Genomic DNA, 14,157 nt, shown 5'->3' with positions numbered 1-14,157 from the left:
GTTGATAAACATCTGTTTATCTTGGAAACGGTGAAAGAACTGAGTATTTAGAAATGTATTGAACTTATATACTATATTCTCTCTTTCCAAAGATCTTTGTCTTTCTTGAACCACTCCACACATTCCCACACCCACACCCCCAACCCCACTGCTGGCTAAATTTGCCTAAGCACGGCAATCATTGTCTGGTAACCCATGCCAAGGCCCGAGAGTAGAGATGTAAAATGGTGTGAGTTTGAGGACATACAAAACCAAGTACAATCAGAACAGTGCTTTTAAAGAGTTGGGAGTCACCCTGCTGAAGAAAAGGTTTAATGTTTTGGGATATCTTCCAAATGACTGATTTTTCTGTTCCCTATGGAACCATATTTTTAAATGTCCATATAGTCAATGCTTTATTATCTGAGCTAAGTGATATAAAAGTCATTACTCAGACAAGCCAAAAATAGTTTTTAGTTATAAAGTATTTTGGTAGCATATTTACCACAATTATATTTTGCAAAGACAATCAGTAAAGTATGTATTCACTTAGCATGCAGGTGAAAGTACTCTGAAAACACAATATTGTAATGTTGTGCCCTGGAAGGATAAGTTCAGGTGCTCTATGTAACACACAAGTAGGGTGGCCACCAGTCCCAAGTTGCTTGGGACTGAGCAGGTTCTCAGGTTGCTGACTTTCAGTTTTAAAACCAGGACAGTACAGAGATGAGTTGGTCACCCTGTATACAGTACCCACCCAAGTTGCTTGTTGACAGATTGGCTGGTTGACTAGGTGGTAGGTAAAAATGAATTTAAGGAAAAAAAATTAGCTATAGAAAACTCACAATTGAAAAGGAGACACTGAAAAAGGAGAGCTAACTGGACTACAAACATCTGTAGATTTCAGTTTTTGCTGCCAATACTATATATCTTACTACATAAGAATATTTCAGTACCAGTTATATTTAAAAGTGTTTTTGGACTATACATAAAACAAAACACCAGGTTTGTTGTTTTTTTTTTTAATACCAATGGCAAACAACTTTAAAAATGCCTAACTGCAAAAGTGAGCAAAGCTAAACTTATTCTTCCAGCTATACTACTTTTCATACTTAAACTCTGCCTTTTATGTGAATAGTCCAATAGTGTTTCAATAGAACTAATTCTTGAGTTCAAATTCACATGTATGAGGATGAAAACTACCTCAACGTAATAAAGCAGACAGACTGTAAAGAACTATTAAATAAAACGTCTTAAAGGAGTTAAAAATAAAGATTACATTTTAAAAGTCATACTATTATATAAGATTAAGTGTTAACAATATTGCCAATTCTTAATAGTCTGTACTAATGGAGGGAGGTATTAATGAAATGTACAAATAACTTAAATATTTCAATTGACTCATTAGATTCAATCATAACCCTTTCCCCACACAAGTAGAGTAGCTAAACATAGCCAAAGTAACAGATTTTCACCTTCTCTGGCTTATTCAGTCTGCCCTCTGGTGGAAGTGCTAATGAACAGTAAAATGGCCAAAAGAGAGGCAGCAGGGAAGAAACAGAAACAGGAGAGACAGGGAGAACTGGATAATCCAGGGGTGACTAACAATGAGGAGCGGTATTTTTACTCTCCTCTGAAAAGTAAATACAACAATTTCTAGCCATAGGCCAGGCCTTAATTTTAGTTCAATCTGACCATTTGGCTGATAGCTTGTTAGCTCAATTACTGGGTGAATTTCTTTCAATCACTATATTATTTAATTTGAACAACTTCTCCCACGTATTTTGATTATAGTTGAACTTTTCTGCTGGGGTGGGAAGGAGAAGGAAGGTATAAGAGAGGAGGCAAAAAGGCCTGCTTTAATTCTAGATTAGCTTTCTGTTATTCCGTGTTCTAGAGTCTCTTAAAAGCAGTATGACAGGGTAACAAAGTGAATTAAAAAACACATTAAAAAGAAACATATTAAGAGAAGTATACCAGTCCTAATTCTGCCTCTGCCAATAATATGGTTCCAGCAGTGGGACCATAGGCAGGATTATTTAAACTCCTGGATTTCAGTTTACCTATCTGTAAAGTAAAGGGGTTAATTTTATTTATGTTATCTTCCAGTTTTAAAAAGCTTTACATGTGAAAAATAGCTTATATATTCGTATACCAGTGGAAAAAAGGCATATACTTTCTGCACCATCCCATATGAAATATGAATATAGGACAACCTAAAGTTGAAGGTTAGTGTACCTCCTCAGCCCTTGTGCCTCTTCTCATTCCCCAATTCATGGGGTCTTCATGAACAGCGAAAATTTCCAACGAGTTGAAAACACTTTCAGGTAAGTAAGCATTTTGCAAATAGACTGTGAATCAGAATTAGAAAATTTAAACTTTCTTTCCTCTAATAAAATTGTGTGCTGTGGTCATGCCAGATCAAGGTATAACATTATTTCCTTTTCTCAGATTTTTTTTCTTTATGTAATGTAATGCTCACTTCCTAATTTGAGGTCCATTCAATTGTCTCTTAGGAACACAGATTTTTAAAAAGCATTTCTATACACTATAATTTTGGGGGAAAGGAAATGTATGGTGTTAGTTATCTACTTAGAAATACCTCCAAATTACTCCTCAGGAAATTAACAATGGCATTTTATTAGAGTTTTCTTGACTGTATCTTTCAGGTAAGACTGGTATCAGTATTTACTACACTAGAGTAAAACTATACAATCTGATGATGGTTTATTTGGAAGGCAAAATTTTAAGTGCTATACTAGTTGGCCACCATTCACACAGTGGTTCAAGATGTATCATTAGCTATGGTTGTGGTTTCCTTGGGTTAGAATACAGAGGCTTTACTTACCTACCTCCTAGGAAATGGAAAAACAATCAGTATATGAGAGGTGCTTTGAGAAGCTCTCAGACTTAAATAGAAGTCGGGCAAGAAATACATCACTGGGTGCTATGTTCTCCTGTAGACTAGGTTACAGAAAACTGAAACTGAGGCCACTGATGTGAAAAAGAAAATGTTAAAGAGATTTAAGAGGATCAACAGCACCTGAGCTCAATGAGATTCATGACCGGTCTGTTTACCTGCTGCCTCCTCCTGTGGCATTGTGGGAGTTCTTCGGGGCCCCTGTGGCCCACTGTTCTTGTCACTGTTGTTTTCCTCCAGGCTGCCTGCTGGCTCCTGGGTTTTCATCAGCTGACTCAAAAGAACTGCCAACATATTCTGCATGTCAGCTGGTGTGCTTGAAGCTTCAGAGGTTGTCTGTTCTGCTGAAGGCTGGACCACTAGGGCAGGAGGTGCCTCCTTCAAAGACTCCTCTGGGGCCATGTGCTCTGAGTCCTGCTGCTGGGAAGTGGCTTCAGTTAGGGCACTGATGGATTGGTTCAGGGCCTCCAGCTGCTGCTGCATCTCTGGGTTGGAGTGGATGTTAAGCAGCTGAGCCATTTGAGGGATACTCAGGTCAGTTTGGCTCTGCAGCAGATTCAGTAACACTGCCAATTCACTTTGATTCAACTGCTGTGTGATGTCACCGAGGCCTGTGGACAGTGGAGCCAATATAAGAGGATGAGGCAGGTTAAGGACCTTTGCCTTCTTCAACTGGCAATAGCAACTTACAATATTCAATGTGTGAAGTTTCATTTTGAATATCTTGTTTTTCATGCCTCAAACTGTCATGACAATTTGTTATTCTTTATATTTTCACTTAAAAATATAGGAACAAGCTAAAACATCTCTGCACTGTGAGTAAAAGTGATTTCATTTTACCTATATTCTACAAGATCAGTGACTTACAACCCTTATTGTACATCAGAATTACTAGGAGAGATTGTAAAATTCAAATGCCTCAGTTTCCATCCCCAGAGATCTGGCAATTGTTCAGGAGTGTTTACTTTTCAAGCTTTCCAGATGATTCAAATGTGCAGCCAAGTGTTAAAAACCACTCTTGTAGGTGGATAGGGAAGGGAAAGTGAGCCACGGAAAGAATACCTATAGTTCAGAAAAACTGATGGAGGGCGCCTGGGTGGCACAGCAGTTAAGCGTCTGCCTTTGGCTCAGGGCGTGATCCCGGCGTGATGGGATCGAACCCCACATCAGGCTCTTCCGCTATGAGCCTGCTTCTTCCTCTCCCACTCCCCCGCTTGTGTTCCCTCTCTCACTGGCTGTCTCTATCTCTGTCGAATAAATAAATAAAATCTTAAAAAAAAAAAAAAAGAAAAAAAAGAAAAACTGATGGTACCACAAAACTACTTTATTATAATAGTTCACTATTACACAGTTTTGGATATATTTAGATCAAATAACCTTCTACAGAACTAACTACATTTAATAGCAACTGTGATTTAAATGATTATATTCAAAGAAGGTCTTAACAAACCTAACATAAACAGGGCTCTAAATTACATGTTAGAGAACCATGGGTAAAGGAACCTTAAATGTGGCCTAATTTATTGATTTATCCTGTACATCTACTTGAGATACAGTATTCCCACTTTCTGGAAAGGAAAATAATCTACTGTAGACTTCCTGGACCACATGTACAAAACTTGGTTTAGCTCCTTCTCCTCATAATGAGGTCATGTCTTTATTAATGCTTCAGTGGCTAAAAACTAAAACACACACATGCAGCATCCTTGCACTTGACCATCAAAACCTGCCCTAAGGTCCTTAAAGCACAAAAACTCCATCCCAGAACTGACCTATTGCATCCCCAGTCCCAGGCTCCACCTTGCCAGAAGCAGGCTGAGGTGGTGCTGGGCTGCTGTTCTTCACAGGCTCAGCACTTGTCCCTGAGGTAGTTTCTTTGCGAGAGGCTTTGGATGGAGGTGGTTCTTCTATCACAACACCACTCTGTCGCTGTCGTCGCCGCTTCTTACTCCATAATTCATGGCAATCCTGCCAGTGGGGGAGGCTGCAAAAAGATAAAGCAAAGGGGGAATGTGTATGGGACTGCAACAGTGAGTGAATGGAAGGACAAGAGATTAAAATGTGAAGGCAAAGAGCAGAGGGAACTGGAAAGAATAACATAAAAATAACTAGAAATATAGTAAACAGATAGTAGCAGTGTAAAAGGGGTCACGGCATATGGTAGTCTGAGGAAAATAAAAATCCAAAAGCCCAAGAGATTTCTAGTGAGAAATGAGGATCTTGCTAATACCAGAGACATGCCTACTACATAAACATCCACATTCCAGTCAAATAGTTAAGTCTTACAACTGTCCTTGCTTTGTATAACAAGAATAAAGGAGAACTTTCTTGGTCAAGTTTCAATTGGGAATGAATAGGACAGAAATGACTGGCTTGTGAGTATCTACAAAAAGTCCCGGCAAGGTAGTAAACCACTGAAGTTGAGTATTATTAAATCACTTTTGCGTAAAATCAATTTATGCGTTATTTGGTCTGTGAGGACCAAAAAACGGGTTTTCTTCTTTCTACCCACGGAATTTCCATGACTTGATATTTTGTGGGGTTTATTAGTATATTTTAATATATTTCCAGATTTCCTCACATTCAGTAATACAAGCAGTCCTGGCAAGTCAAATCTTATTACAATAAAGGTTACCAGACTCAAAATATCTCTATAATAAGACCTCCCAAATTTCAGTAAAAAGCTTATGTATTTCAAGCCACACTCAATGTATCAAAATTCTAGTGCAGTAAATGAATTTGGACATTTCTTTGGAACAATTAGATTTGTAGTTACTACCCACTCAGTCTTTAAATACTGTGTATTTCTTTAAGATACTTTATGTAAGAAAAAAATACCCAAAGACTCTGATATGAAAACTATTAACACTGTCAATGAAAAATTCAAAGACATAATACTTTTTATTTGCCAAATGTGAAACATGAATGTAAAACCTCAGAAGATCCTACAGAATTCAGAAAATACAGAATAGTCTTGTGTGACAGAGGCACATTCAAAGACCCTATTTTCAACATCAAAATTCGGGATATACGACCTGACAGTGATGCAAACTATTTAAAATTAGGACTGTCCTTCCAAGTTTGGGATATACATGGTCACCACAGACATAGGAGATTCAAGCAAATGAAATGGGTAAGAGCAAAAACTAGAAGGAATACTTTCAAAGAAGTTTACAGGGCAATATGCTGGGGATTCAGGGACAAAAGACAGCTTGAGTCAAATTAGAACAAATATCATATCTAAATCTATTCCTTGTTTAAAAAGAAAACAAAAAGCAATAAAACAAACCTCTTATTAACCATAATACTCAAGGGCACCTCTCCATTCTGGACTTAGCCATTTGCAGTTCCTTCTAAAAACCTATTATTTTGAGTTTTCGTCTCCTGACACTTAGTGTGAGGTTTAGGGTCACTACTTAGCTAGCAGCACTTACTCTGGAGGATCCATTTTGCTGAGCTCAACATCTTTAAGGAAGTCACTCTGTAAAGTCTGTTCAGCTGTGCAACGTTTGCTAGGATCTAGTGTCAGCATGTGGTCCAGTAAATCAAGTGCTGCCGAAGGAATGCTGTAGAAAGAACAAATTCACAATGACCCCAGAGTTCTTAAACCTGTAACCTTGTGTCAAAGGTCTCTGAATTTCCAGCTCCAAATAAACTGTGGAAAGGGAGCTAGAAGCTGGATAAACAAGCAAGCAGATTTGCTCCCATACAGCGTTTATGCAATGCTATAATACAGGTAGAAAACATGAAGCCAGCAGTTCCACTCTCTTTTATCGTGGGACAATCAAAAGGACTATGAGAAAATTTATATATTGTTCACAATAAAATGATTTTCTATCATCTAAAGCCTTCAGATGGCTCAGTTGGAAAAGCAAGCAACTCTTGATCTCGGGGTTGTGAGTACCAGTCCAACGCTGGATATAGAGATTACTTAAATAAAAAACTTAAAAACAAACAAAGCAGGGGCTCCTGGTTGGCTCAGGTGGTTAAGCATCTGCCTTCAGCTTGAGTCATGATCTCTGGGTCCTGGGATCAAGCCCCATGTCGGCTCCCAGCTCAGCGGGGAGTCTGCTTCTCCCTCTGCCTCTCCCCCTGCTTGTGTTCTGTCTCTCTCTCTCGCAAATGAATAAAAAAATAAAAATAAATAAAAAACATAAAGCCTTCATAAAAGAAAATTACAACAGCACTATGATAAAATACATACACTGTTCGAAGATACAATGTTTTCCTGTGAGGTGCTGCCATAATAAGTTGAGACAACACTAACTCCCTAGGCCAGGAAAAAGTCAAGCCTAAACACACAGAAACCAGATGTACATTTTTGCCAAACTCACAAAGAGAATTCTTCTCGCAGACGCCTTCTATATTGCTTCTTCGGTTTCATGGTATTGAAGTAGGGCAGCTTGATAACATCAGGCCACACAGCTGGACAAGGGCTACCACAGAGTCGACTGAAAACAAAGCAAAAAGCCCGAACAAGAAGTGAGTGAGTCAGCATTGTGAATTCTGGAGATAACAGAAGCAGAAATTATTACCTCCTGAGGTCTGGGGAATCTTGGCTTATTAAATTAGAGGGCATGCAGAAAGGTAAACCTTGACCTCACTGCTTTAAGGACAGAAATAATTGGTTACAAGATAGTGAAGAGAAAATCCTGGCAAAAGAGTCTAAAATGATCCAGACACTTGGTTTTGTAAAACATGTTTTTAAAACCTCCATAAAGGTTTTCATTATCAATTTAGTTCTGTTCAGTTAGTATTAATTTCAAAGAGATGAGCTGGTCCTATAATGTCCCTATAGGGAAAACTGAAAGAAGCCTAAAATTTTGATAGAAAACTGAATTTAATGCATAACAAATAATGAATTATACACCACCTTTAATTATCTGTTTACATGCTATATCACTTACTAAATTCTGAACTCTCTGAAGGCAAGGACCTATCTTATGTATTTCTAAATCCTGAAGTTTGACAGAAAGGAATCTGTTATAGAACAGACTCAATAAATGTCTGCTGCATAAATTTGATCTTAATCTAACCTAGGAGTGAAATCGCCACACGGAAAATGGTATGCTTTTATATAAAGAACTAATAAAAAAAAATGCAAAGACCTAAAAAGTCTAAAAACAGGGAATCTAAAACATAGACCTTTAGTAAGGCCTAAAGAGGGGAATACAACTTCTTCACATCTACAGCCCATGACAAAATATGTGGTAAATCTGACTGAGAAACTTACTTGGACACAAGAAGCATAAGCTCATTTAGTAGAATGAACAAAAAGTATTAGAAATTAGAAGATGAGATCACCTATCACACCGGGGTACCTAGAGCACATGCAAAGCTGTACCTGATCAGTTCTAGCTGAGCCAGTTCCAGATTGGCTTGAAAAATAGGCTTCTTTGTGAACAGTTCCCCAAGGATGCATCTAGAAAGAGTAAAATTGAGAGGTCAAGAGATATATCCCTGGAGCCTAACCTGTGTCTCAAACTTTTATAGTCTATCTGACTGCATCTCATGTAACAGGTTGTAGATAAGCCCCAAACTGCAGTGTCTGAGTTTTGTGAAAGAAAAGTATTTCTCAAAGTGAGGATAGTATATAGAATTTATATTTGCCAGGAGATCAAACTTTTGCCACCCATAAAGCCTACAAGCAAAGATAATGAGTCAGTCCTTTTCTATCAATTCCATTATAAATTAAGGAAGTAAAGACTAAAAAACCCATACTTCAATTTTACAAGAATGCTCAGGAGTTCCTATAAAGATTAGCTTTTCCATTCATTTGCTCTGTAGAGTATGCAATATACTGCAGCCCTCTTAGCACTGTTATCTGTAAAGAAATGTTTATTGTCATCAGATGTCAGTTTCAACAGAACTTTCAAACACATTATACTTAAACACCTTTCCCACTTCGAAAATGTCTTCCAAAATAATACTGAAATATTTACAAAGTCCCCAAATATGTCTCCACAAATTACTTAATTACAAAAGGAAAACTAATAACTATTTAGTGGGGAAAAAGACAACACCTTAACTAAGTGCCCAAAATTAATATTATCAGTAAGAGGAAAACAGGGTTCATGTAAATACAAACGTGGTAACTTAAAAGGAACACTTATGGAATATTCCAGCCAAAACTTTATAACCTGAATCTATATAGTAGCTAGTCCGTCCTTCAAAAATGTAAATGTCATGGAAGATAAAGGCTAAGGACTGTTCCAGAGTAAATAATGAGAACTAGGGGCTCCTGGGTGGCTTAGACAGTTGGGTGTCTGCCTTCAGCTCAGGTCACGATCCGATCGAGACCCGCCATTAGGCTCTCTGCTCAGCACGGAGCCTGCTTCTTCCTCTCCCTCTGCCTACTTGTGATCTCTCTTTCTCTCTCTGTGTCAAATAAATAAATAAAATATTAAAAACAAAAAACCAAAAAACAAAAAATGTAAATGTCATGAAAGACAAAGGCTAAGTACTGTTCCAGAGTAAAGAATGAGAACTAGGGGCGCCTGTGTGGCGCAGTCAGTTAGCACCTGACTCTTGGTTTCAGCTCAGGTCATGATCTCAGGATCCTAGGATTGAGCCCCGCATCGGGCTCCATGCGCTTCGCATGGGGTCTGCTTGAGATTCTCGCTCCCTCTCCCACTCATGCACTCTCTAAGATAAATAAATCTTAAAAAAAGAAAAAAAGAAAAAAAGAAAAAAGAATGAGAACTAAATGTAATACATGATACTGGATTAAATCCTCTATCAGGTGAAGTACTGTTTCTAGGATATTCTTAGGGTACGGAAAAAATAACATGGAATATAAGCTAAACAACTTAAAAGATAGTGTATCAATGTTAAACTTCCTGAATTTGATAATGGTACTGTGATTATATATAAGAATATCTTTGTTCTTAAAAAATGTACATTAAGGGCGCCTGGGTGGCTCAGTAGGTTAAGCGTCTGCCTTCGGCTCAGGTCATGATCCCAGGGTCCTGGGATCGAGCTTCACATCGAGCTCTCTGCTCAGTGGAGAGTCTGATTCTCCCTCTCCCTCTGCCTGCTGCTCCCCCTGCTTGTGCTCTCTGTCAAATAAATGAATAAAATCTTTTTTTAAAATGTAGATTAAATATTAAAATGGGAAACAGCATGATATATACAACTACTTTCAAATAGTTCTGGAAAAAAGACGTGGTGTGCATACACATACATACACATGAATATAAAAGCAAATGTGGCAAGATGTTAACAATTAGTGAATCTAACATGAATAAATCTCAAAATAATTATGCTGAGTAAAAGATGAAGAGGGAAAAAGAATATATGCTACATGATTCCATTTACATAAAATTCTAGAAATGGAAATCAATTACAGTGATAGAAAGTAGCATAGTGGTTGCCTAGGAGTGGGATAGTGTGGACAGGAGAGAGATTACAAAGGAACATATGGAAACTTTCAGAAGTCATCATTATCTTGGTTGTGGTGATAGTTTCACTGGTGTATACAATGTGTCAAAACTTAAATTGTACATTTTAAACATGCAGTTTATTATATACCTCAAAAGGTTAAAAAAATTTTCGTGAATATGGATGAAGGCTATACTAATTCTTTGTACTCTTCTAGGAACTTTTCTGTACATGTGAAATTATATCAAAATTAATCTACTTAGTTTTCATATAGCGTTATATTAGTTTCAGGTGTAAAATATAGTAATTCAACAGTTCCATACATCACCCAGTGCTCATCACAAGTGCACTCCTTAATTTCTATCATCTAATTAACCTATCCCCCCATATCAACATAACTTCAAAACAAATGAAAAAAACTACATGTGGGGCGCCTGGGTGGCACAGCGGTTAAGCGTCTGCCTTCGGCTCAGGGCGTGATCCCGGCGTTATGGGATCGAGCCCCACATCAGGCTCCTCTGCTATGACCCTGCTTCTTCCTCTCCCACTCCCCCTGCTTGTGTTCCCTCTCTTGATGGCTGTCTCTATCTCTGTCAAATAAATAAATAAATAATCTTAAAAAAAAAAAAACTCCATGAATACTCCATACTTTTTTGTATTCATAATATATTTCATTTTTTGTAAAGTGGGAAAAAAAAGAAAATGGAAAAAAAAATCTCTTCTTTGGTCTGTGCTCTGAAATCAGATTTGCAAATACAAAAGCAATATTTATAGTTTTACTCTGAATTCTTTAGCTTGACTAAATAAGAGAAGCAAAACAAATCTAGTTTTCAAAGTTATTACCACCTTTCTATTAGCATTTGTTAACCTCAAATGGCAAATTCTTATTTCATATTCACTCAAACCTTATCCAGAAATTAGAAACATAAAAGTAGGGGTGCCTGGGTGGCTCAGTCGGTTAAGTGTCCAACTCTGGATTTTGGTTCAGGTCATAATCTCAGGGTCGTGGGATCCAGCCCCACGTCAGGCTCCGCACTCAGCACAGAGTCTGCTTGAGTTTCTCTCCTTATGCCCCTCCCCCTACTCTAAAATAAATGTCTTTAAAAATAAAAAAAAAAGTAAAAGCAAAATTTCACTCTACTTCTAACATTAACCACGAAATCAAATTCCAAATAGTGTTGTCATAACTGGTAACACAAGACGAAGAAAAACAAACCGAGGTGGGTTTTCAGAATCTAGGCATAATTTGTTGTACCAGTCCTTCTAGTTTCTCCCTCAGAGAGACTTCCATGGCCACCAAAGTAGTAAGCTCACATCAAACATCCAGCAAAATCTTAATTCAAAGAAGTTACTGGGCTTTAATTAAAGTCTAATCTATAGTTTTAATTTCCAAGTTGTGCTTTGGTGTTTTCTCTTATTTCAGTTTCTAGTTCTTTGGTGGGGAAGACATTATTATGTAATGAACACTTTGCTACTACACTGAGGTGGCAGGCTGCACACCTGAAATAATAGTACCAACAGAGCTATGAACTTTCCCTGTGTATCTTAATGGGGCGTTAACTTTAGAGCCTAGTTGTGACAATTTAAATGCTAATACTGTTAAAGCAAATAGTCCAGAACACAAACATACCCAGCTTGAGTCAGTAAAATTTAACTAAAGCTTCATTTGAGTTGGGTAGGCTACCACAGAAATTATGCTCTCCTTATCTATCACCCTTTTGAATTTTGAAATAAAACCCCTGCAATGCTCCTTTTAAAGACTGACATAATACAGAAGGGAATAAATGGGAAAAAAGTATATGCTCCACTTGTAAGTACCTATGTCAGAACCCTAAGGTATGGAGGTCAAGGACAGAGTGTACATTCATGGATCATACAGTATCAAAAACAACTTCCAGGGCGCCCAGGTGGTTCAGTTGGTTAAGTGTCTGCCTTTGGCTCAGGTTATGATCTCAGGTCCCTGGGATCAAGCCTCGCATCAGGCTCCCTGCTCAGTAGGGACTCTGCTTCTCCCTCTCCCTCTGCCTCTCCCCTCACTCGTGCGCTCTCTTGCTCACTCTCTCTCTCAAATAAATAAAATCTTAATAAAATATCTATGTTCCTTTTTAAAAAAATATTTTATTTATTTATTTACTTGAGAGAGGGAGCAAGCTAATGTGAGTGCAGGGAGAGGCAGAGGGAGAGGGAAAGAATCTTAAGCAGACTCTGTGATGAATGTGGAGCCCGCCACAGGGCTCAATCTCATGACCCTGAGATCATGACCTTAGCAGAAATCAAGGGTCGGATGCTGGGGTGCCTGGATGGCTCAGTCAGTCAGGCGTCTGTGTACTTTACCACAGTTTAAAAAAAAAAAAAAAGCAACAATAATTACTACCTCCTAGGACTGGCATTTATATAAGTGTTAGGAAGAAGTATGGTAGGTGCTTGGTCAGTGGTGGTTGAGATGGAACAGCTGGTGAGGCCATTCAGGTAAGGGGGAAATTGTGTGCACGTGTGTATGTCTGTGTGTGTGTGTTGGGGGGCTTATATACTACAGTAATATATAATGAAATCACCCAAAAGACTTGGGTTCAAATGTGAACTCTACAATTCCTCCGCCAGGTGACCCAGGGCAAGCTCTCTTAAGCCTAAAGTTCAGGTTCCCTATCTGCATATAGAATGGGCCAAGTCTAGGCGCCTGGGTGGCTCAGCCAGTTAAGTGTCTGCCTTCGGCTCAGGTCATGATCCCAGGGTCCTGGATTAAGCCCTGTGTCGGGCTCTAGGAGCCTGCTTCTCCCTCTCCTGCCATTCCCCCTGCTCATTTGCATGCTCTGTGTCAAATAAATCTTAAAAAAAAGAAAAAGTTGGATGCTTAATTCACTGAGTCATCCAAGCGCCCCAAAAATGTCTATGCTCCTAACACAAATTGTGGTCGCTAAGTAACATTTTCCTAAAAAGAACTAAGACTTTTTAGAGAGCTGATTCCAGATGTGGGGCATGAAATGAACAGGATGAGCTTGGAACCAAAAAACAAGGAAGGCTATTTACCAAACACTATGGGTGTTGGAAGGACCCACTAAACTTCCACTGGACAAAGACTGGAAAATGTGAATAGGAGTAAGATGATAACCATAAGATTAAAACACATTAAAATGTTGGGGCATCTGGGTGGCTCAGTCAGTTGAACATCGGACTCAGGTCATGGTCTTGGGGTCGTGGGATTGAGCCCTACATCAGGCTCTGCACTCAGTGGAGAGTCTGCTTGGGATTCTCTCTCCCTCCTCCTCTCCCCCCTCCCCCCACCGCGCTCTCTCTCTCTCTGAGGGATCTTTAAAAAAAAAAAGTTTAAATTCATGAGTTCATAATGAAACTAAAACACAAAACAAAATTAAAACAAAAGCCTAAAACCCTCTCTTTGGTCATCTTTGAGGGATACAAGGAAACTACCTCATTATCTTTAAAACTGGTGAATAAAATGAAAGAATTAAAGCTTTATCCTCTACTTTTTTCTATATCACTTGTACTGAGGGTTAGTAAAATAGATGTTCTCTTTATTCCAGGAAGGAATAATATATAATTAGAATATCACCATCACAAAACCACCACAAATGAATTAATGAAGGTGGATCATTAATAGCTGATAACATTTCAAAAAGAGATAACTGTATATTATGTAAAGTGGGGTGTGCGTGTGTAAATCTGCCCTGTTAGGGATGAATATTTTAGCAAACATTGTTTAGAGTTGCCTGTATAATGTGATAATAAAAAGTACACCAAGTGTAGTGGATTGTTCTCTTGATTTTAAATTCTCTACAGATAATATATCTAGTTATTGTCTGTACTCTGGGCAGAGGCTCCCAATGCCTCTTACCCCCAACTTTGATATATCATTGACATAA

At 38.3% G+C, this 14,157-nt stretch overlaps 1 protein-coding gene across 23 annotated transcripts in view; it reads right to left on the bottom strand.

The window, feature by feature from the left end:
• Positions 1 to 14,157, bottom strand: part of CDK12 (cyclin dependent kinase 12) — a 73,557-nt gene that overhangs the window by 31,260 nt on the left and 28,140 nt on the right. For all 23 annotated transcript variants that reach the window (XM_034641424.1, XM_034641420.1, XM_034641419.1 and 20 more), the window contains exons 9-13: positions 8,244 to 8,321; positions 7,234 to 7,350; positions 6,334 to 6,465; positions 4,672 to 4,883; positions 3,058 to 3,510 (exon numbers count right to left, since the gene is read on the bottom strand). In XM_034641424.1, the coding sequence (XP_034497315.1) occupies positions 3,058 to 3,510; positions 4,672 to 4,883; positions 6,334 to 6,465; positions 7,234 to 7,350; positions 8,244 to 8,321 (992 nt within the window). The remainder of the gene's footprint in view (positions 1 to 3,057; positions 3,511 to 4,671; positions 4,884 to 6,333; positions 6,466 to 7,233; positions 7,351 to 8,243; positions 8,322 to 14,157) is intronic.

Source organism: Ailuropoda melanoleuca, chromosome 13, assembly GCF_002007445.2.
Source record: "Ailuropoda melanoleuca isolate Jingjing chromosome 13, ASM200744v2, whole genome shotgun sequence".
Classification (NCBI taxonomy): domain Eukaryota; kingdom Metazoa; phylum Chordata; class Mammalia; order Carnivora; family Ursidae; genus Ailuropoda; species Ailuropoda melanoleuca.
This window is presented reverse-complemented; position numbering and strand designations above follow the sequence as displayed.